This window comes from Poeciliopsis prolifica, unplaced genomic scaffold (genome assembly GCF_027474105.1).
Source record: "Poeciliopsis prolifica strain line A6 unplaced genomic scaffold, Auburn_PproV2 SCAFFOLD003, whole genome shotgun sequence".
Taxonomy (NCBI): Eukaryota; Metazoa; Chordata; class Actinopteri; order Cyprinodontiformes; family Poeciliidae; genus Poeciliopsis; species Poeciliopsis prolifica.
The window spans coordinates 3294007-3317182 of record NW_026562378.1 but is presented as its reverse complement, the minus strand read 5'-3'; the positions used below and the strand labels follow the sequence as shown (position 1 = coordinate 3317182).

General features: G+C 38.9%; 1 protein-coding gene across 14 annotated transcripts in view; it reads left to right on the top strand.

The window, feature by feature from the left end:
• Positions 1-23176, top strand: part of LOC129353750 (inositol 1,4,5-trisphosphate receptor type 1-like) — a 108304-nt gene that overhangs the window by 5682 nt on the left and 79446 nt on the right. For 6 of the 14 annotated variants that reach the window (XM_055023217.1, XM_055023208.1, XM_055023171.1 and 3 more), the window contains exons 3-32: positions 839-909; positions 7162-7277; positions 7378-7464; positions 8051-8209; positions 10739-10837; positions 10941-11024; positions 11130-11276; positions 11392-11496; positions 12453-12497; positions 12586-12615; positions 12914-13068; positions 16649-16748; positions 16837-16997; positions 17122-17263; positions 17359-17517; positions 17611-17783; positions 18640-18759; positions 18854-19045; positions 19561-19812; positions 19897-20038; positions 20111-20264; positions 20408-20601; positions 20678-20816; positions 20913-20967; positions 21088-21253; positions 21991-22158; positions 22253-22324; positions 22411-22548; positions 22690-22815; positions 22911-23111. In XM_055023217.1, the coding sequence (XP_054879192.1) occupies positions 839-909; positions 7162-7277; positions 7378-7464; positions 8051-8209; positions 10739-10837; positions 10941-11024; positions 11130-11276; positions 11392-11496; positions 12453-12497; positions 12586-12615; positions 12914-13068; positions 16649-16748; positions 16837-16997; positions 17122-17263; positions 17359-17517; positions 17611-17783; positions 18640-18759; positions 18854-19045; positions 19561-19812; positions 19897-20038; positions 20111-20264; positions 20408-20601; positions 20678-20816; positions 20913-20967; positions 21088-21253; positions 21991-22158; positions 22253-22324; positions 22411-22548; positions 22690-22815; positions 22911-23111 (3952 nt within the window). The remainder of the gene's footprint in view (positions 1-838; positions 910-7161; positions 7278-7377; positions 7465-8050; positions 8210-10738; positions 10838-10940; positions 11025-11129; positions 11277-11391; positions 11497-12452; positions 12498-12585; positions 12616-12913; positions 13069-16648; positions 16749-16836; positions 16998-17121; positions 17264-17358; positions 17518-17610; positions 17784-18639; positions 18760-18853; positions 19046-19560; positions 19813-19896; positions 20039-20110; positions 20265-20407; positions 20602-20677; positions 20817-20912; positions 20968-21087; positions 21254-21990; positions 22159-22252; positions 22325-22410; positions 22549-22689; positions 22816-22910; positions 23112-23176) is intronic. The other 8 variants (XM_055023242.1, XM_055023226.1, XM_055023236.1 and 5 more) reach the window with 3 other exon arrangements.

The window sequence follows — 23176 nt, the reverse complement described above, 5'->3', positions numbered from 1 at the left end:
TAATATTGATGTTGTATTCATTCTACAGTGAGCTGGCATTGAATCAGTCGGACGTTATTCTGTGTTATAAAAACAGTTTAGTCACCCTGAATGTGACCTGCATGTTCCCATGCATTAAAAACTGAATGTGTCAGTGCTCATTTTATGAACCTGTCACATTCTCTGTAAATGTCTGGCACTTAAAACACAGATTTTCAGTGGTAAATTTTATTTTTACAGTAATCTATCCGGTGCTGTTGACCGATGTAGTCTCTGAAGTTCAATTATACAAATAAAAGTGCCATAAATATAAATCCTAATGACTAGAGATCATTCAGTCTCTAAAATTTAGAAGTGCACAAGGAAAAACTACTTTTTCACTAATGTGGCCATTAAATTATGAGCTGATAGTGAGCCTGTTTTTAATTTCTGGGAAGCTTTGCAGCAATTATGATGCCATTATGAATATAATTGCGTTAAGTTGGGTGTGTCTTCATTGGATTTACCCGATACTCATGTGATATCTCTGTGGTTCTCGGATGCACAATTCTGTGTGGTTTCCAATGTGGAAGAGAGAAACTACTAGAATCCATCTGTGTTTGGTTTGGTCACTTAATGGGCTTTGAGTTGCTTTCTTTCTTAATTTTGGAGCGAGGAAGAAAGCAAGAAAAAAAGGATGTGATACATTATTCAAAATGTCTTTGTTATGACAACTTGACATTAACCAAGAAATCATAATCTGACATAAATGTGTTATGAAAGTGTTACTGATTAAACTTTGAACATGATGTAGCTTTATGTTATTAAAGCTAAAGTTTGAACTTGGGAAATATATTCACATGAATGTGTGTGTCATCAGGCTTGTGGATGACCGCTGTGTCGTACAACCAGATGCAGGAGACCTCGACAACCCACCCAGTAAATTCAGAGGTAAGGACTCGCTCTCATTCATGTCTGAGTTTTTCATTGTTTAAGATTTACTGCCAGTTTTGTCTGCCCTCCCATTTGACTTTGTTTTTTCCTGACATATTTTATTTTCTTGTTTTTTTTTTTTTAAGTTTTGGACTCTCACGCCATTTTAAAAATGTACAAAGCAATCATCTATAAACTCCACAAAAAGTATCCCTTTTACATTAGGACCACTTTGATTTTTCAGGACAGCTGGAGTTTTCCGAAAACCTTTATAAGCATTTAGAGCTGAAAAGCCGTATTGATTCAATTCACCCTGGTTCAATAGTTATAGACCTTAAGCCTCAGAATCACGCTGTGAAGGTCCAGCCTAACCTTTAGACCTTTGTTTTGATAGAAACAGTCTGTTCCCACTCTTAAGTATTTTTTTTTATTATTATTTTGAAACCATAGTGACTTTCTAAAGGCTGTAATGTGATACTACCTGTTTTGAGATCTCCTACCTTCAAATATATCGCTTGGATTAGAAGGGAAAGATTTGCTTTATAGCTGCTTAGCTTGTCAGCAGGTATAATAAACTCTTCATAAAAGTCATCCACAATGAAGTAAAGTGAATGTATGCTCATAATTGCACTCAGTTTTTATTGTTTTTGTTTGTTTATTGTAAACCGAGTATTGCTCTCTTTTGAGAGGTTTATGAGGAGGGGAAATGAAGGGTTGGTTTGTACCAAAATTAAAGTTTTTTTTTATTTCTTTATGGCCTAAAGCACTATAGTTCTACATATTATAACTATAGTTATAATATGTATTGGCATATTAAAGATGAAGCAAATAAACATCTACTTTATCCTTCTGCAAATTTCTGAGGTTAAAAATGTATTTGCAACACACAAAATCAAGTTGAATATATCAATAAGAAACAGAAACATTTACTCTAACGTTTGTCATTAAATGCCAAAATATTTAACTGACTTGCAGCATTAAATATACAAATTAATGATGCAAGTCATTAATAAAAACACAGACATATTGAACATAGTTATGAATGATTTCTGAAAGGTCCACACGGATAAAATAAATGTTAAAATGTTGGTTTTAAATTCATTCCTATTCTGTCAGAATATTTGCAATCAATAATCTAATCTTTATTGTTTTAGGGGCATCGTAATCTGGTGATTGGCCACATTTTTTTCCCCATCAATTGATACCGATGGGTTTCTTTCAGCTTATTCACCAGAAGTGTTTCAAAACTATCTGTGAAAGTTGAATTACTCTAAATGTAACATTTTTTGGCAACTGATTTGGCAAATTATTTTTCATTCACTCTATAATTTTATATCTTCTGTGTTTTAAAATATGCTTGGGTCAGAAAAAGTGGACTTTGGGCACCATCTGCTGACTTTAACCAAGTCTCATCTCGCTGTTTCCTGTGGTTTGATGAAGTGCAAGCATAACATTAGCATGTTTACTGTTTGTTTTTAATACAGCTCCTTGATTCGATTGTGTAAAACTTTCTGATTTGGTTTGAATGTCAAACATAATGACTAATATTCCAGCTGTGGTTTTCTCTTTCTCCAACAATATCTGAGCGCAGCTGACAGCAGATCATATGACGCAGACAATGATGGCATTAACTACAGGCAATAATGTCTTTTTTCCTGAAACATTATTGTAATCTGTGTAAGGTGCTTTATTTCTATTGGGAAAACCCGGATTCCTCAAACAAAATCCTGTAAAGTTGTGATTGTTATGAATTAGCCAAATACCAACAGGAAGTGTTTTGTTTGTCTGGGTCTTTGGTCATTTAAAAGCTGTTTGATGGGGAACCACATACAATTTATTTGATCATATGGAGAAATGATTTATGTTTTATGTTGATGAGTTTGGAAAGAAGAGATGATGAACTCACCTCAGAGGAATATTTGCTAAAGCTTTACTGACTAAATGATTTATTGTTTCATGAACTCTTTGACTAGTGATGAATTGGCAGCTAAATTTTTTTTTAAGTTTGGGTACAGTAATAAAATTTACTTTAGGTGTCTATTTGGAGCTGCGGTCTCAAGACAGACCAATACTTGACTGGAACTCTAAATGTGGCTCACTTATTTTTCTTCTGATGCTTTAGATGTTTCACATTTTTGATTTACTGAAGTTAGTTGTTTATTGTGGTCTGGTCGTGGCTTCTAACACGGTTATTTTCTACTGCTCAGTGGTTGACGAGTACAGAGTGGCTGCTCATCGGAAGAAAGGCTTTTAGTTCACATGGATTTTTCCAGGAACTGAGACGACTTCATCCTGCGTATTGGACAGAAACACAATAACAAAATAATTTCTCTTTTAGATTCTCTAACTAAAGTTTAACTGAAGGTGTGAGGATGGAGTCTCCGCCCCAGCAGGCTAGTGCCTGCCTAATTTAGCCTCGTGTGCTACATGGTAATCAGAAGGTGACCTATTTTATTGGGGCAGCAAATCTAAACGCAGATGCACAGTCGAGTAGTGTGAAGTCAATATGTTAAAATAGAGAACAACAACAAAACAACTTGTTTACTTTTAAGTAGGTCACAACAGCAACTTTATTGTCAACGGTCTTGTGATTTGAATGCCCTGATCAAATCAGGCAAGTTTCATTGCATAGCACCTTTAATACACAAGACAATTTAAAGATTTATAGCAGATCAGAGGAAAGGGAAAAAAATAAACACTATTTTGATTAAAGTTGTGTCCATGTTAAATGCATAACCTTCACAATGTGACATAAGACGGTGTAATTTAATCAAACCATTGTAATATCTATGTTTGAGACTACGTGTTCAACAGAGCTTCATTCACGTTTCATACGTTTGGAAAAATTCTTTAACAGACGAGACAAAAGTGGAGCTTTAATTTCCAGAGATGTTTATTAGGTTTAGGAGGTAATTAGTTTTTCATAGCTCTACAAAGTCCGATATATTATATAAATGAAAAGTTTATTTCAGTAACTGTTCGCTAATGACTTGCTGTTTAAAGTAACGCCACACAAGAGTCTGTTTACAGCTCATAAAAGCACATTTCAGATTATAACAGAACATCAGACCAACAAGCAAAACCATTTCTGTTTTGAAGTGGTACTAGTCTCATCACAACAAATATTCTAACTCATTGGATAGCGCGTGCTGTGTAAGTTCATATCTACTGGTCTCTATTGTTCATTAGACATTTTAGGAATTTTTTGTTTTACTTGTTTACATTGTTTTACAATGTGTTTTTTGTAAGCACAAATTATTTAGCATCTTTTACTGTCGCATTGAGAAATGTTATGTCGTATCAACACTTCAGGAGTTTGACACAATTATTCCAGTTTCATTCTGTGGAGAAGCAGCTGTGAGCGATTAGTCAGGACTGGTCGCTCGCTCAGTACCTTTCTGTATTTGCAGACAGGTCGCCGTTTCACAAGGCCACTTCTTCCCAGTTAAAGATGCAGAAAAGTGACCTGCTCAGTTTGACTAACTGAGCTAGTCAAATGATATTCAAAAGAGTGGTTCATCGCTCCGCTGCTGTAACTGCAGAGGCACACTGACTGAATTTCTCACCGTATTGACCTACTTGCACGCTTTAGTCACTGTATCATAGTACACATGATAATAATTCATGTTTTGCAAATGCTGGTTCTTGTCGCCAAATCGGTTTCCGGACAAGCAGACCATTTACCTCAGCATTGTGAAGTAATAGTTAATCCGTCGACAAAAAAGCCCTTTGTGTCGGCCACCAGAGTTAATCAGAAGCGTTGTAACAGGCCTAGGGCCTAACCTCTTTGTGGAGTATTAAGAGCACTTGTAAGCTATTTAAAAAGTCAGTTCTGCAGGGAGCTGAGTGCTTAATCTAGCTTGTCTCTGATTTGAGGGGCTAATGGATGAATTGATCAGTTCGTGTTTTGTACATGCAGGTTGTGTTTATTCTCAAAAGTACACAATAAACTCAGTATGAAATCAAACTATCCACCTTATGAGCACACTTCCTGTGCAACTATATTACTGTTTCATGGTGTCCTTGCTTATTAGGTCATTTGCAAAGGTCAAGAAATGGAAAGAAATGTAAACTCTGAGATCATGCAGACTTGGTTGTTAATTGAAGACTGAATTGCAAGCTGAGAGCATAACTGCTTGCAACACAATTGAGGGTGTTTTTGAATTTATTTAATAAAGAACAGGGCATATTAATTAACATGAGTACATTAAAATAACCATGTAAATATGCCAGATTTAGCTAATTACCACCAGTAGTCCCACAAGTAAAAGCGATATTAGGCTACAGGTATCTGCTTTTCGACAGGCTTTAAAGGCGCACATATGTTGTTTTTACATCCGTCATGGCGGCGCGGGCAGACGTCTGAAGCAGTGACGTCACATGCGAAGGGTCAATAGTATCTTTGGGGTTGTTCCCACACTGGACTGTCATTGGTTTTTCTATTTTTATGAAGCAAATTTATTTTTACAATGACAAATTTTGCGATTATGGAAACAGCTTTTGAGGACAATGAGGTTGAAAGTCCAACATGTGTTCATCTGTGAAGATTTTTGCAGATTCATAATGTCTACATTTTGCATTTAACTTTTTAGTAAGTTCCTTTCTTTCGTAGTAGTACGCCATGGTATTTATCTGCTTTTAATAGCCATTATTGCCCATTTGCAGCGGACAAATGTTCTCCCAGTGCCCCGTTTTCTTTTTTTGGGTCTTTGCCCTCCTCTTTCCTGCCCTGCTTCCTCCACTCCAGGCTGTATGATGGGTAATCCCTCGACACTCTTTGCTTTGACCGCATTTCTGAGTACGGTAGCCCAAATGCATATTTTTATCTGTCATTTCTCAGTGGAGTTCTAGTTGACACTTGGAATGCAGTAGTTCATAGTAAATGTTTGAACGGATGAGCCAGTCTATCATTTTACAACTCAGAAAGTTTTTTTTTTCCTAGTTGTGTCTTGTGTACGTATCAGTCTGTTTCAAATCTGATCCAAATTAAGTTTGTGTTTAGGACAGACTGAGCAGAGTAGGTCACCCAAACTTTGGCGCGGACACTGATGTATTTTGTCATAACATGTTTGAAACCTTTCCCAAAAGGTTTCAAACAAAGGTGGGTGTCTTTTTATCAGACGCACAAACCAGCCCAGTTTGCTCCTGTGAATGGAGCAAAGCGCTTTCTATATTCGCTGCCCCTTAAAATAGCTGTGAACCTCACGCTGTCCATAACACTGAATCCCCATTTCAGCCAGAGTTTTTCTTTTATGCTGTGCACATCAGGATTTTTTTTCTCCATTTGAGTTTCCATAGTTCAGAATGTCACTCCTCCAAAGAAATACCATCTGGTTTGACAAACATGTTTTACTGCTTCTGTTTTTTCATCCCTCTTCAACTTTCACTTCAGAACAACTCTGAAAGATTGACTATTTTCTATCATTTGTCATTTTTTAAGGAAAAAAAGTGTAACTTGTAAATCATTTGTCAGGTCTCGATAGGAAACGGTTGGCATAAATGAGCTTGTTGTTTTTTGTGGCTCAGTGCTCTATTGCATGTAATATGCCAGTCTGTCCGTCAGTCTGTCCTCTCTCATGCCAGAGTGAACAGTAACAGTGGCTGATTTTCAGATGTTTGTAGATAAGATTGGTGGATAAGACCAGTTTCACACGTTGGCATCGACCAATCACTGATCTCCTAAAATGAAGTCATCGACTTCCTTTAAACCAAGACTAAAAACCCACCTGCTTAGAGTCGCCTTTGATTAATAGTAAGTGAAACATTGATCAACCTATTTGATGTTGATGGCCTTTGACAAAATGTAATGTTTACTTCATGTGTCATAGTTGTTCGCTGAATGATGTTTTTATGAGCAACTACCTTGATGCTGAAAATAAACTTGACTTGATTTACTGTAATCTATGAATCAAATATTTTCAGAAGATTATATTCAATTTATGTAAGTCCAGGTTATTTTTTTGTGATTTTTATTTTTTATTTTATTTATTTATTTTTTGCCTGGCCACCATTTATTTTTCAAACCTGCTGCTGGTGAAACAGCCATTTCTTCATGCTGGTAACTCTCATCTGTGAATCCCCACATATCCTTAAAGTTTGTTATGAACGAGACCAAGTAGAGGCCATTCCGCTTTTGAAAACGACTATTTTTAGTCTTAATGTACCACTTTCCCCAAACTTGGCTGTGTTTGCCGAGGTCAGGACACTGGGCACGAGTGCACACTCTTACGATAAATTATGAAACGTGTGTCTTTCTGTTTGTGTTTCCAGACTGCCTTTTCAAGCTGTGTCCAATGAACAGATACTCGGCACAGAAACAGTTCTGGAAAGCGGCGAAGCCCGGCGGCAACAGCACAACGGACTCGGTCCTGCTCAATAAGCTTCATGTAAGATCTATTTCCATCCTCACAAACCATAATTGCAGTGTAACTACACAGGCGATGCGTGTTTGCGATTCAACCCGTGTGCTCTGTCGTGACCTTGCAGCACGCCGCAGACCTCGAGAAGAAGCAGAACGAGTCTGAAAACCGCAAGCTGCTGGGAACAGTCATCCAGTATGGAAATGTGATTCAGGTGCTCTTCGGCCTACGAGATAAGGGGCTTGGCTTACATGAAGTGTGGCGCTGTGCGGCATGCTTATAGGAAGCTGAGCGCTTGATAAAACTGACCATAATTCTGTTTTTTAATCTGAAGCGTTTTAAATAATTGCCACAGAACAAAGAAGTCCTGTAAGGTCACCGTTAAAAGGTCTTTCCCTTCACTCATTGCTCATGAAGGTTTTGCATTCATGTGCGTTAATCTGAGAAACCTGTTGTGTAATGTGCATAAGGGAGACAGTGTGGGATGTCCCAGCTGCACATACCTTATATAATTCAACTGCTGCTTGGGAAATATGCACTTAGAAGCTTGTTAGGAGAAAACTAGCTGTGACTAAGGTTCTCAAATTAACAATTGACAGTCTTGCATGACCTAAAAAGAAAAGACAATATCAAGGATCTCTGCTGTAAAGTTCATTCAAGTTGTGCCAATGGCCTCTGTTGCACCAGTTTTTCCACATTTTTCTCAAGTTGTGTAACATTTTCCACATCTCTCTCCAGAGAGTGAGAGCGAGATCGAGTGGCTACATCTCCTGTAACTGTATGCCTTGTTGTGCCAACAGTTGCTGCATCTGAAAAGCAATAAATACCTGACGGTGAACAAGCGGCTACCTGCACTTCTGGAGAAGAATGCCATGAGAGTGACTCTGGACTCGGCAGGGAACGAGGGATCCTGGTTCTACATCCAGCCGTTCTACAAGCTGAGATCCATGGGAGACAGTGTGGGTAGCGCCGGGTGTGGGATTCCTGTTAATTATGCCCAACAGGAGGAATGTAGCATGTATTTTTAGACTTTACATGGGGTTCGAAAACAGAAGTCGCACGCACTCGCCACATCTGAGCCTGCGGTTCAGGCTTGACGGCATTTGTTTTGAAATGCTCAACTTGTCAAGCATGAGGAACTGCTGATAAACAATGAGCTGTCAGTGATACAGAGTCTGTCTGGTTGGATTAGAAGCACTGTGTGTTAAAAATCTTGTCCGCTGTGTTTTACAAGCTCAGGTGAAGCGCTGGACGATAATGAGATTCATCAAGATGAAAAACATATTTGATACAGAACAAAGAAACTAGGCTGTTTATGCTAAAAACACTGGAAAAATACAAAATATGACCAGTTTTTAGAGCAAATATCTTGTTTCATGGCTGATTTTGGTGCATCTTTCTTTCCATCCCACTAGTCACTGTGCAGCATCAAAATCTGTCCTTACAGTTTAACAAGGATGTCTGGGCTGCTGATTCTGATTTCTGCTGATACTGAATAAAAAAATAAATAAATAAAAATAACTATGACTTGCAATTAATGTTTTAGGAAGATACAGGAGCTTGCTCGTTTTAGTGAAATAATGTGCCAGTGGTTATTAGAACTTTTTCATCTATATTAAAGAATTATATTCTTATAATTAGATATGACAATGATTGACTTAAAACATTCTCATAATTACTAAAATGCTACTTGAAAGTCGGCTTTGTCTTATTTCAAATGTACTAAAGTATTTTCTCTAGAAACTAGGCCCAGAAAACACACTTTGTAAGAGTCTGCGTCGTAGCAGCGTACAGTAAAATTGAATCTATTAATTACATCTCTCTTAATACCTATGCTGCGCTAATCCGATGTACTGACCTGCGGTTGGATCCAGAGAGAGCTGCAGGAAATGAGACGCAGTGTGAGAATTCACTTCGAGTGCAGCCAATTTCCTCTGTGCTTGGAAAAAAGAAAACTGCAGGCTGCAGATATGGATGTACAGTGCCCAGCTAAGTATCCAGATCCATTGAAGTTATGCTCATTTTGTCAACTTACAAACACAAAATTCAATGTATTTTTCTTGTGATGGACCAACAGAAAACAGACCAAAATTAGGAAGTGTAAAAGAAAGGATACAAAAGATAAGATCTTTCTTTGTAACAGGTCAAAACACACAAAGAGGAGACCCCAAACATGTGGAAGAAAGGTTCCCATTTGAGGGAAAAATGGGAAAATAACATGTATGCAAAATGTGGCCCAATACTGGAAAAGCCATTGTTGTTGAAAGATATCTGAATATAACGTAGTGGTTATCCCAAAAATCCTCTTATAAAGTTCTTTCCCAGTGAAAGTAGAAACTAAAATCTAAGCAAGGATGTGTAGCAAAACTTGAAATTTTATAATCACAGATGTCCAGGTGGAAACTGAGGTGTTTTTGATTAAAAATGGATGATATGCACAAATTCAGAGTGGAGTTTGGTAACCAGTTAAAGTTACATCTTAAAGTGGTTAGGGTTGACTTAGGGTTGGGTACATGGTTTAAATTTTAGAAGCTATACATCACTTTCATTTCTTTTCCCAGTTATTTGCCACTTTGGGTTAGTCTGCTATATAAAGTTTGTGATGGCAACACCATCTCACGAAATGTGAGAGTCTCTGGGAATGAAAATGGACACTTGGCTTAGCACACCTGTTTTTTTTTTTCTTGGAGCAGAAAACACACCCATCTTGTCTGGTGTGCTTATAAAAGCAAGACGTTATGAAAGAAAATAAATGGACATTTCCTGTTTTTCTTGGAGATGGGTTATATAAAGCTACATTTGCGTGATGCTTTTTGAAGGGAAGTCGGAGTGGCTCAGCTAAATGGAGCATACGTGAACGTAACCTCTGCTGCTCGAGCTGCAGTTTCTAATCGTGGCTAATGGAAGGTGATGGAGTTAAACTGGCTGAATAGCTAATTAAGTTCCACTTAATTAATCCCTTTGGGAAGATTTGTCCTCCACCTTTGATTCATCCTTTTAAAATGACAGAGCCTCTCTGTCAGTCTGACCAGAGCCTTGCAAAACCTCAAAATCTGTTTCTTTGAGAACATGAGGATTACCCTCTGTGGCACAAAATGTTTGACTTTTGAAATCAAATATTTAAAGACAGTTATATTTTTTTAAGGTGAATTCTTGTACCGCTGTGAAAAGTTGAGTTCAGCTCGTGGTACATGTAAACAATCAAAGCTTTGTCTAAATCACTATTTGTCATAAATTAAGGCTTGAGGGTTTTGTCTCTTATGTTGGTAAGAGACAAAAAGGGACTCTAGCTCCACCTCGTGTTCAAGAGATGGCATTCATAGTTAGAAACAAATCTGAGCTTGTAGCGTTTTTATTTGATTTATAAAATTTAGGTCTCTTTTGTAAAATGATTGACTTTGTTTTTGTCATATTTTAAGGGTTTCTATGTTTATCTCTTGCTTCTAAACAATGTGGTCTTCCTCTGTAAATGTGTGTTGCTCCTGCAGGTGGTGATCGGAGACAAAGTCGTCCTCAACCCTGTGAATGCAGGACAACCTCTCCATGCAAGCAGCCACCAGCTAGTTGACAACCAGGGGTGTAACGAGGTACGAGTGTCACTTCATTTATGGTAAAATGGAAACATTTGTAATAACTCTATAATAAATGGCATTTCTCTGTTATGTGTTTTTTTTCCCCTCTTTTTTTCAGGTTAATTCTGTAAATTGCAACACAAGCTGGAAAGTTGTTCTATTCATGAAATGGAGTGACAACTTGGAAACTATCCTCAAGGGGGTAGGCACCAACACGATTAATTTTACTTGATTTTTTTTTTGTCTACAGCAGTAAAACTGGACATTTACTTGATCATGTCCTGTGGGCTCTTTTGCTTTGTTTCAGGGTGATGTCGTGCGGTTATTCCACGCAGAGCAGGAAAAGTTTCTAACTTGTGACGACCACAGGAAGAAGCACTACGTTTTTCTCCGAACCACCGGTCGACAGTCGGCGACTTCGGCCACCAGCAGCAAAGCACTGTGGGAAGTGGAGGTTGGTGAAACGTGTTCCCAAAATGCGATCCGTTCCCCAGTCAATAAATTGCTGATCCCTGATACGGAAACAATACTAGCTGTACTTTAACTGCTGTTTCTTTTCTCATCACCAGGTGGTGCACAATGACCCGTGCAGAGGAGGCGCAGGCTACTGGAACAGTCTGTTCAGGTTTAAGCATTTGGCCACCGGGTACTATTTGGCTGCAGAGGTGGGTGAGGTGTGTGTCGGTGGATTGGACCCTTTTTATTTATTTAAATTTTTTTTTTTACAATATAGTTATTTAGACAAACATGCAATTTCAGAACTGGCAGCAATACTTAAACACCAAGAGACATCTAATTTACAGACAGTTTTTCATACACAACAAAGCAATATTAAAACAAAAGGTAGTAAAAAAAAAACGTAAGGAAATAAGGTAAGAAAGGAAATTATGTGGAAAATATCTGAACTGTTCTGATAACAGAGATGATGTTGCTTTGAAGGACTCTTGAAAAACAGATTTGTTAATGAAGAGGAGATGCTAAAGGTGGACATGTAAATTCATGATGCACAAATCCTAATATCCTTTAAAAAAATCATGAAGTCCTGATCAGTGTTGATTTGATTGATGTGTATTTTTATATGTTTGTTTTGTGTTTAATGCTTTGTTGTTGCGCTGTATTTTTAGCAGGTGTATTTTGTCACCTTCTGAAAAAAAGTCTATTTTTGCCAAAAAAAGAGGTGATGATTATTTTTTGCAAAAATAACTTCTGGCAAAAAAAAAAAAAAAATATATATATATATATATATTAGCAGCATGACTTTATTGGAAAGCTACAAATGATTGAAATTGGTGTTTAGGTAAAGAAACATCTACATATATGATAAGCACCTAGCATCACCAAATGCATATTATTGTTGTAGAGAGCCCAACATTTGGCTGATATCAATTGTAGTTCCAACAATTCTTTGCAATGTTGTTGTGATCAGTAATTTTGCCAAATCAATGCATTTTTAGATCGTTCTGCTTAAAGGGCATCAAAACAACCTTAAAATTTTTTCTGAAATGTCCAAGAAGCAGAGATTTCAAAATTGCCAGTTATTTATGTGAAATATATTTTATTTAAGGAAAACAAGTACATCATTATTAAATGAATGATTCGTTGGATTATGTTTTTCAAATGGATTTTCCAGGTGAATCCAGACTTTGAGGAGGAGAGCGCCGAGCAGCGATCTTCTGTAAGTCAGATGTTCTCTCATTGTTGGAGCTTTGCCTCTGCTTCATTCTTTTTAAAAATCTGCTCTGGGTTTCTCTTTGCTGCTCAAGGTGGTAGACTTTACACCCTTCAATTTTCAGGTATTGTCACACCATACATAGATGTTGTTTGGTTGCTATGTCGGCGTAAATTTGTGTGCATATGCATATGAATTAAAATCTGTACTCCAACACAGATTAATTTGCTTTGTGTGTGTCAGTAGCACCTGACTACCACAAGGTGTCACTGTGTAATCATCTTAGTTGACTCCCAGCAGTGCTGGGAGTCATTGAATAAGAATATATTTTGTTTTCTTTAAGAGCACAAATGCAGTAGTATCAGTAGTAATACTGATTCTGTGCAGGGGGTCCTTCACTGTATTTTTCTTTTTGTTTTTAGCTGGATGCTGATAACGAGGCTCTACGAGGCCGCCTCCGCGCTCCACAGGAGAAAATCATGCACACCCTGGTCCCTGTACCCAACGGCAGGGAGGTGCCCTCCATCTTTGAGTTGGACCCCACCACCCTGAGAGGAGGGGATTCAATGGTTCCCAGGTAAGGCACGTAAACGAAAATTCAAGTCTCTAAAACCCCCCCGTATCAACCCCCCCGAATCTTTAGGAAGACTAATCTTTTTATGAAGGAATGAGAAAGAAGCAAAGTTCAAGACTGATTCACTTTCAACAAAAACACAGTACTGAAGGAATCTTAAAGTGCGGGGTAAAAAAAAACAACAAAAAAAAAACTTGACAAATGACAACTGTGTTGACGAAACACTGTTCCTTCATGAAGACCACAGTGATGTCAAAAAACAACATTTCAAAGAGGAATAACATGTGAGTCATGTGTTTTTGTGGAGGGGGAATTTAAAGCATCAGTCGAAACTAGTTTCTGTGGTATTGAGTTTAAAAGTGGCCAACTGTGGACATGGACTGGTTTTATTATGTGCTGTCCGTTCTGACTGTGTGATCGCTCTCTTTTGACTAAAATCAGACCTTTTAAACACAAGAATGGTATTACAAAGACAAAACAGGAACTGTGTCAGGCTTGCCTAGATGAAAGCAAGAAAGGGAGAAAACTCCGAGATTTCAAAATATCCACATAATTTTTAATGTTTCTACGCAAAAACACAAACCACATATTATGTAAGATCCACACTTTTAGTGGGGATGTTTTGTAATCTGATCTGATATTTTCTGGTAGATCAGATCTGGTAGATTAAATAGAACAAAGTTAATGGAAACTGTTCAAATGGTGGGTATTGTGTAAAATTGACCTTTTTTTGTTAGAAAGTTATTCCCTCATCAAAATCACTCCTGCTTGCTTCTGCCTCACAGAGCACGCCTTCCCCACTCAGCTCCTCCAGACTAGCGGCAGCAGCATTTAGTAAACACCTGGTAGAGCTGAGAGTCTGCTGACCTCATCATATGAACTACTTCCCAGTTCAGTGTTCCTAAGAAACATTAATGAGAAGCATTTTGTGATGGCATGCTGAAGGCAGCGTATTGGAAAGAGTAGCAACTTCTTAAAGAGACAGAGGTCAATTTCAGATTGTGAAGTCTAAGGTCTTTTACGTTCTGTTTGATATATGGAGCATATTTATAACAATCGAAAGCAGCATAAGCTTAGTTTCCATTAATTTTAAATTCCACACCTTAAAATTACTAAAAAATGTAGTAGTTTTTTTAGTTCTGAAACTAAAATTTACTAAATGGAAACATAACAAATTTGAAAAAAAAAAAAACAAACAAACAGTTTTTTGGCATCATGTCACTTTATATGCAGCAGCAAAGCTCTTAAATCTGGGCACTGGCCTTCTTGGACTATGTGCAGCGGGCTCTCCCAGAGGTCTTACAGCATTGCACCGTTAATCAAAACTTGAGTTTCAGTCAAAGGTTGGACGACTACAAGTTCTCCAAAACGTCGCATGCATATGTAGCCGCTCCCAAAAACAAGGATTTTGTCACACATCTGATGTCAACGTCTCCTCCAGTGGCTGATGAGCTCTATCGCCGTGGCTGAAATAGAAACACAGTTATAGTTACTTGGCTGTCCTATCAAACGGCACCATGTACCTGGAAAATATATTGCACCGCCCCTTTAAGCAGCAATGCTGTGTTCCTGCCTTCGCTTACTGCAGTCTTGTCATCTGTGTTCAGGTTTTCCTTTTGTTTATGACTTCTCTCTAACTGCATGGTATGAGGGATGAATGTTTAGTTCTGAAAGTCCAATGGTGTACTTATCCTTGCCAGACAAAAATAGAGGCTACACAGTTTGATTAGAGCCTTTACAACGTCATGCCCTTTGTGTAACTACCTGCCACTTCATCCTGATATGACTCTGCCTCTCAGACTTTAGCCACGCCAGCTAATTAGCGCCTGACAGAACTGGCAAACAAAGGTTAGCTCGTTAGCCTCGGCGGCTAATTACATAATCTTTGCTCAGAAAGTGGTCACTATCTGCATGGTGCGCCTGAGGCCAGGCTGATGACACAGACGGTCACACATGGGGCAGGCCGGGTGATGTTGCAGTGAAGTAAGCATAGAAGTTTAATGCGCGCTTACAGGAGCAATAAGTTCACACAAGCCAACGCTAGCTAATCTCTACACATGCAACACAGTTCACCGGGGAGGCAATAAGGTTGCAACAGACACAGTCTGATTATTATAGTCATTTGTTATTTATTAGGTGTGCCATTTTATCACGGTACATTGTGCAATGAATCCTGTTGTTGTGCACTTTCCTCTCTGTTTTACTTGGCACTGTTTCAATCTGTTTTATTGTCAGGTGCTGCATTTTATTGCTTTAGAGGCAGTCGAACATTTGTAACATGTCTCGAGTTGTCTTGATTGACAACTCAACAATTCACAAAGATATCTAAAAGATTCCTCTGGGCCTCTGCATGTGTGATTTACGAGTTATCTCCTTCACACAAAAACACAATGCTTAAATTTAGGTTTTGAAATCAAAGAGAGACTGTTATTGTTGAATGTCTGAAGTGGAAAATGGAAGGAATTTGTTCCAAATAGTATACGAGTTCTGTTTTTAGATGTGGCGATCCACATAGACACAAACATGTGGAAGAACATTCTCTGGTCAGATGTTACATGAATTGTCATTTTAGGCCTTCAAAATAGCATGCTGCCTTCAAATTCCATCCCCAGCAACGAACGACATGGGCGCTTGTCACAGTTGATCGGAGGATAATTATATCTAAACGCTGAACAATCCGAGAGGAAAACCTGATGAAGGCTACAAAATACTTGAGTCTGGGGAGGAGGCTCAGCTTCCAGGAGGACGACCACAAACAAATCTAGATGTTATAGATCAAGCTATGTTGTCTGTGTTAGTGTAGTCCAGTCAAAGTCCAGACCTAAATCCAGCTGAGAAGATTTTAAATTGTTCAGACTTACTCCACCCAAACTGACTGACTGACCTGTTTTTGCAAAGAAGAACAAACAAAAAAATCAGATCTCTAGATTTTCAAAGCTTGTAGAGGCCTACACTGCAAAAACACAAAATCGTGTCCAGTGCAAATATCATAGCACACTTGAAATGAGCCAAAACTAACTTACAAGTAACTTTACAGCAAGATGTAAGAGCTTGTTTTAGGTTAACAATTCCTTAAAATAAGTTATAAAAAACTATTGGTTCCACTGACATTGTCCCATGTTATAAGGTAAACAATCTCCCAGTGGAACTAGGACTTATATGAATAAAGTTGACTCCCATATCCTGTTGAAAAGCTACTTTTAAGTTAATTTTGTCTTATTTCAAGTGTGCTTGTTAATATTTTGTGTTTCTTGTGGTGTCCTGGAACAGCGAAATGTGTTGGAGATTGAAAACCACCTATTTGCCAAAAGTTTTGAAACACGTCTACTACTTCTGCTTTGTAATTATTTATTGAAATCAAAATCAAATCAAATTTTATTTGTATAGCACATTTCAGCAGCAAGGCATTTCAACGTGCTTTACATCATAAACACAAAAACACAAAGTCATGCATCATGGAATAAACAATACATTGTTACATATTACATTTCAAATACAATTCGAAACCTTTTGTTACTTTTTGTTGACTTTGTCCTTTTATTTATTTATTTTTTTTCTGATAACCATCTCTCTTGACTTTCAGGAATTCCTACGTCAGGCTTCGACATTTGCGCACCAGCACCTGGGTTCATAGTACCAACCTCCCAATTGACAAGGAGGAGGAGAAACCCGTCATGCTGCGGGTGAGGGGTTTGCCAGCTGCCATCAGTTGACCAAGTGTAGCATTGTTCAGTCTGCTTTGACAGGTGGACGTTTTGCTACGTTTTCCAGATTGGGACATCGGCCGTGAAAGAAGACAAGGAAGCGTTCGCCATAGTCCCAGTGCCACCATTAGAAGTGCGAGATTTAGACTTCGCCAATGATGCTAGTCAGGTGTTAGCTTCTATAGCTGGCAAGCTGGAAAAAGGAACCATTACGCAAAATGAAAGGAGGTATGCTTCTCAGTCCGCCGTACTATGTCTGGTACTGTGTTATTTAAATGTATCATTCGTAAACATGCAAGTTTGATTTAGCAAAAATATGCTCAAGTGAAATACTTTCATCTTCACTTTCCAGGTTTGTGACAAAGCTGCTAGAAGATTTGGTTTTCTTTGTGGTGGACATCCCCAACAGTGGGCAGGACGTGCTGGAGATCATGGTCAATAAACCCAATAGGGAGAGACAAAAACTGATGAGAGAGCAGAACATCCTTAAACAGGTGGGCCTTTAACTCTGTAGACTTCATATTAACTGGCATAAGGTTGCCGCTTAACCAAACGTTTGAAAACAATAACTTATTGATTTTCTTTGCAGATTTTTAAGCTTCTCCAAGCTCCTTTCACAGACAGCGGGGATGGTCCCATGCTGCGACTGGAGGAGCTGGGAGATCAGCGCCACGCTCCGTTCAGGCACATTTGCCGGCTCTGTTACAGAGTTCTCCGCCATTCCCAACAGGATTACAGGAAAAACCAAGTAAGCTACAAACTGTTGCAATAAAAACTCAGAATCTTGATTATTATTATTTTTTTTTTGTCATAAGCAACACCGTTTTTATTCTGTTCACAGGAATATATAGCCAAACAGTTCCGCTTCATGCAGAAGCAGATTGGCTACGACGTTCTGGCAGAAGACACCATAACAGCTCTGCTCCATAACAACCGGAAACTGCTGGAAAAACACATCACCGGTGCTGAGATCGACACCTTTGTCACTCTAGTGAGGAAAAATCGGGAACCGAGGTGATGTTTTTATATGAACAGAGTGAGATGCAAGCTGTTAATGTGACCAGGATTTGTTTGTAAGGTCTCTAAAAGAATGTTATTAGCTATAAATATATTAACTGAGGAAAACCTGTCCAGTTATTTAGATTCTTCCAGGTTTTAATTATGTTGAGTTTTGTTAAAGGGAAAGTATTGTGTAAAATGTATCTTTTTGAGCTTTACATCATATTATGAAATATACCTGGAGTCTTACCTTGACTTTTTTTTTTCCTTGCATTTTTGAGAAATCCTCTAATCTCCCATGGCAATCATTCAGCTGGGTGGACCAAGCCTCACTTTAGAGACGTAACTCCTTTTCAGACCTGCAGTGTCCAAGCCCTCACTCACCCATTCTCTCACTCAGCTCCTTCAGACTAGCCAGCAGCAATTAGCAGCTGGCTAGTCTGAAGGAGCACTAGCTGAGTAGCTGAGCATCTGCTGAAGTCATTATGGGAGTCACTTGTCAAACCAACGCTGGTAAAAATGTTGTGAAATGGTTAATAGAGGAGCCATGTTGTGATGACTTCCTGAAGATGGAGTTTCAGAAAAAGCAGGAGTTTCTTAAAGAGACAGAGGCCCTATTTCAGGGCGTTAAATTACAAAGTCAAGTCATATTTAATATATGTAGCATTTTTATAGTAAATAAAGGTAACATAGTTACTTTCCCGTGCTATAAAATCATCCTATGTGTCTGGGAAACACATAATAACTGCCCCTTTAACAAAATTTAAATTTATGAACTTTATTCCAGATGTATACCCTAAAATTAAGATAAATTAAATCCATGTTTTGCAGCTTTAGCTTCTCCAATACTTATAAAATAATCTGTTCACAGATTTCTGGACTACCTGTCAGATCTCTGTGTATCCATGCACAAATCCATCCCAGTTACTCAGGAGCTCATCTGCAACGCTGTGCTGGACAGCAGCAACGCTGACATCCTCATTGAGACCAAGTAAGAAACTCGTTTTAAGAGAGAGAGAGAGAGAGATTCGGAGGAGCAAACATGAGCACTGAAAGAATACGATTGTTTTCCTACTTGCCACCAGATTAGTGCTGTCCAGGTTTGAGATTGAGTTGACGACAAATGGGGAGGATCCTGTTGAGGCAGAAGAGGTGGAGGAGGTCTGGTTGTACTGGAAAGACAACTGCAAGGAGGTTCGTAGTAAGAGCGTTCGGGAGTTGGCCCAGGATGCAAAGGAGGGTCAGAAAGAGGACCAGGAAGTGGTCAGCTACTACAGGTGAGATGTCCTGCATGAAAAGACTATTAAACCATTGGAAGCCCCTTCAAAAAGCGATGATACTTCATGTGAATTTACACATTTTTACATGTTACAATTTAGTTATTGGGGATTTTTGAAAGTAGAATGAAACATATGAATGGAGTGGTGTGACTTTGCCTCTTCAGTAAATTGAGTCAAACTTTGTGGAATGTAAATTCGGTGTGATCTCTAAAAGCTCCTAGAAGTTGGAACATTAGAAGATCAGTTGTTTGAAAATTAGGAGATTTTGACGCAGTTTCATTAATTACCAGGACATGACCATCCACCTAAACTTCCAGCAGAACTTTAATCAGCAAAGAGGCCTTGGGTAATTTTGAAGAAAGCTATGTAAATCCAGAACTAAGGTGGTAGACTCTTTTAACAGGAAAACTATTAATAGAGATTTTATGCCCATAATGTATCAAATCATTTTGTGGATAAGTATTACGCTCCCAGGTCTGATCCCTCTAACGCTCCCATCTCTCTCCATCCAGGTGCCAACTGAACCTCTTTGCTCGGATGTGTTTGGACCGCCAGTATTTGGCCATCAACAAGATTGCTGGTCAGCTTGACGTCGATTTGATCCTGCGCTGCATGTCCGATGAAGACCTGCCCTTTGACCTGCGGGCCTCTTTCTGCCGCCTGATGTTGCACATGCACGTGGACCGGGACCCTCAGGAGCAGGTCACGCCGGTCAAATTTGCTCGTCTGTGGTCCGAGATTCCACCTAAAATTGCCATTGACGAGTTAGTGTCACTTCTGTTTACTTATAATTCCCGTGCATTCGCCATCCGAAGACGTCTCTGACACGTTCTCTCCGTGTTAAACAGCTACGATAACGACGGGACCACTAGAGATGAGATCAAAGAGCGTTTCAGCCTCACCATGGATTTTGTTGAGACCTACCTGCGAGAGGTGGTGTCGCAAAACATTCCCTTCTCTGACAAGGAGAAAAACAAGCTCACCTTTGAGGTAATTGTTTTCTGTTGAGGTTTGTGAGCAGATGAGGGCTGAATGAATATGTTCAAACTCTATTATTTGCAGGTAGTAAACCTGGCCCGAAACCTCATATACTTTGGCTTCTACAACTTCAGCGACTTACTACGCTTGACAAAGATCTTACTCAACATTTTAGACTGTGTACACGTCAGCACTGTTTTCCCCATCAACAAGATTGAGAAAGGGGATGAAAGCAAAGGTAAACGGTTTGTTTCTGGAGCCCAACTTGACCCGTTTTACAACCTGAGATATTCCTTGTGGCGAGACAAAAGAAACGCAAAGCCAGTTTGTCTCAGACTGTCACTATTTGATTTAGTTTGGACGTTGCTCCGTGTTCTTCAGGTGGCAGTAACGTAATGAAGTCTATTCATGGAGTGGGGGAGTTGATGACGCAGGTAGTGCTGCGAGGAGGGGGCTTACTGCCCACCACACCAACCCATCAGCCTGAAGGAGACGTGGTGAAAACGCAGACCGAACCTGAGAGAGAAGACATCATGGTCATGGACACAAAGCTCAAGATCATCGAGATCCTAAGGGTACGTGTCAGTGAAATCTCTAATTTCTCAGGAACAAATATTAGTTCATGCTGTAACTTTTTTTTTTGCCCTGTAGTTTATTCTAGACGTGAGGCTAGACTACAGGATTTCATGCCTGCTCTGCATTTTCAAATGTGAGTTTGACGAGAGCAATCCTCAAGGAGACAACGCTGTCGGTGCAAACGGAGGCAACAACATTACAACTCAGACGCCTGGTATGGAACCACATTATGTAACAAAGCAATTATTATTTTTTTATTTGGTACTTGGATTTGTAGAGTTGGTAAAAGTGTCTTAACTCTGAACTGTAGGAAATCTTGACTTTGAGAACATCGAGGAACAAGCAGAAGGGATCTTTGGTGGAAGGTGACTCAGATTCTCTGTAGTTCAAGACTTTTTTGGTGAAATCTCAAATGGAATGCCACAAATAAAAATAAAGTTCTTCCATAGCTTAGGGAATGTGATCTATTTTTGTTTCTCCCAAAGCGAGGAAAACACTCCTTTAGATCTGGACGATCACGGTGGTCGGACATTTCTGAGGGTCCTGTTGCATTTGACGATGCACGACTACCCGCCGCTTGTGTCTGGAGCGCTTCAGCTGCTCTTCAGACACTTCAGCCAGAGGCAGGAGGTCCTCCAAGCCTTCAAACAAGTAAACTATACCAGATTTCACTTTTTTGCTTCTCACAATACATTTCCAGGGTTTTCTGATGAGTTAATATGCTCAACATATCTTTAGAAGTTTGGTTTATGCTGATAAAATTGGCAACAATGCACATACAATTAATTTGACTAAATTTCAATTTGTATTTCTGTGTAGAGTTACACAGAAATACACAAATTGGTGCCCAGTATTTGCTAAATTTCTTAAAGATGCTTTAGTGGATCCAAATCTCACCAGTTTTTAAAATATGATTACTCATCAAACAAAAATTATTAGTATAAATTTCAACATCTGGTTAGTGGTTCATGTTAAAGAGATAAATAAGAGCGCATTTGTGAATAAAGCATGTGAACATTTAGCCCAATGAGGCGCTAAATGTTAACTAGCAGCAACTGCCTCAATGTTGTTTAAAAGATTGCTAGCAATCTCTTAGCATTAGCACTGTTGGTAAGTTAGCTGAACCTGAGCACAAAGTTAAACTCCGCCTCAAACACAGAAATGTTTTCAACCACAAATCTTCTGACAGTCCTTATCTTTAACTGAGTTGGTTTTTAAGTTATGATACTACACATGTCATTAATACTGGCAGCAATCATGCAATAATAGTAGCCTGAATATCCATCAACTGAACATCCATTCAGCAAGATGCTAACAACCAAATATTCTTCATTTTAATCCATATGTTTTGTCCAAAATAAATTTTACAGTGCTGACATTATTTATAGGTTCAGCTGCTTGTTACCAGTCAGGATGTCGAGAACTACAAGCAGATTAAGTCCGATCTGGACCAGCTGCGGTCTATTGTGGAGAAATCTGAACTGTGGGTTTACAAGAGGCAAGGAGAGGACGGGATGGACGGAGACGGCCCATCAGAGTCTGACAACAAAAAGAAGGTTGCCTTAATATTTCCTAGGCTCATTAATCAACTATAAGATTTAATAGGATCCAAAAATATGACAAAGTCATTGTTTTTTTTTCTCCATGCAGGGAGATTCCCCTGGTTCAGACAAGAAGAAGTCAGAAAGCACCAGCAACTACAACTACAGAGTTGTGAAGGAGGTGCACTTGTTGTAATTTGATCAATCAGCAAGTTTTAAAGGGATTTTATTCTAATCTAAGTCCCACTTTGTTTCCAACTTGCTTAGATCCTTGTACGCCTCAGTAAACTGTGTGTCCAGGAGGGCATCTCAGGAAAGAAGAGCAAGAAAGAGCAGCAGAGGCTGCTGAGGAACATGGGAGCTCACAGCGTGGTGCTGGAGCTGCTACAAATCCCCTACGAGAAGGTTCCAAAGTCTAACTCTCTAGTGAATTGAGTACATACTTATAGCGGGATCTTGAAAGATTTCCATAATTTTTACTCAATCTGCATCCATCTCCTTTTTGTTTTTAGTAACTAATAATTACATTTTTCGTTTTGCCTCCAGGGTGAAGATGTCCGAATGCAGGACATCATGAAATTGGCTCATGAATTTCTGCAGAATTTCTGCGCTGGGAACCAGCAAAACCAGATTCTTCTCCATAAGCACATCAACTTATTCCTCAACCCAGGAGTGAGTGTCGGCTGAGAGTTTAATTTTACACATAAGACATTCTGGGAAAGCTGATTTCTTTTCATTTTTTCCCACCCTTCTTTTCATTCTCATAGATCCTTGAGGCTGTCACCATGCAGCACATCTTCATGAACAATTCGCAGCTGTGCAATGAAATCAACGAGCGCGTCGTTCAGCACTTTGTCCACTGCACCGAGACACATGGGCGACATGTCCAGTACCTTAAATTTCTTCAGACGATTGTTAAAGCTGACAACAAGTTCATAAAGAAGTGCCAGGACATTGTCATGGCAGAGGTAAGTCTGTAGAAATGAAATCAGTTTAGATTTTTGTGTTTTTTTTTAATCTTCATTTGTTGAAT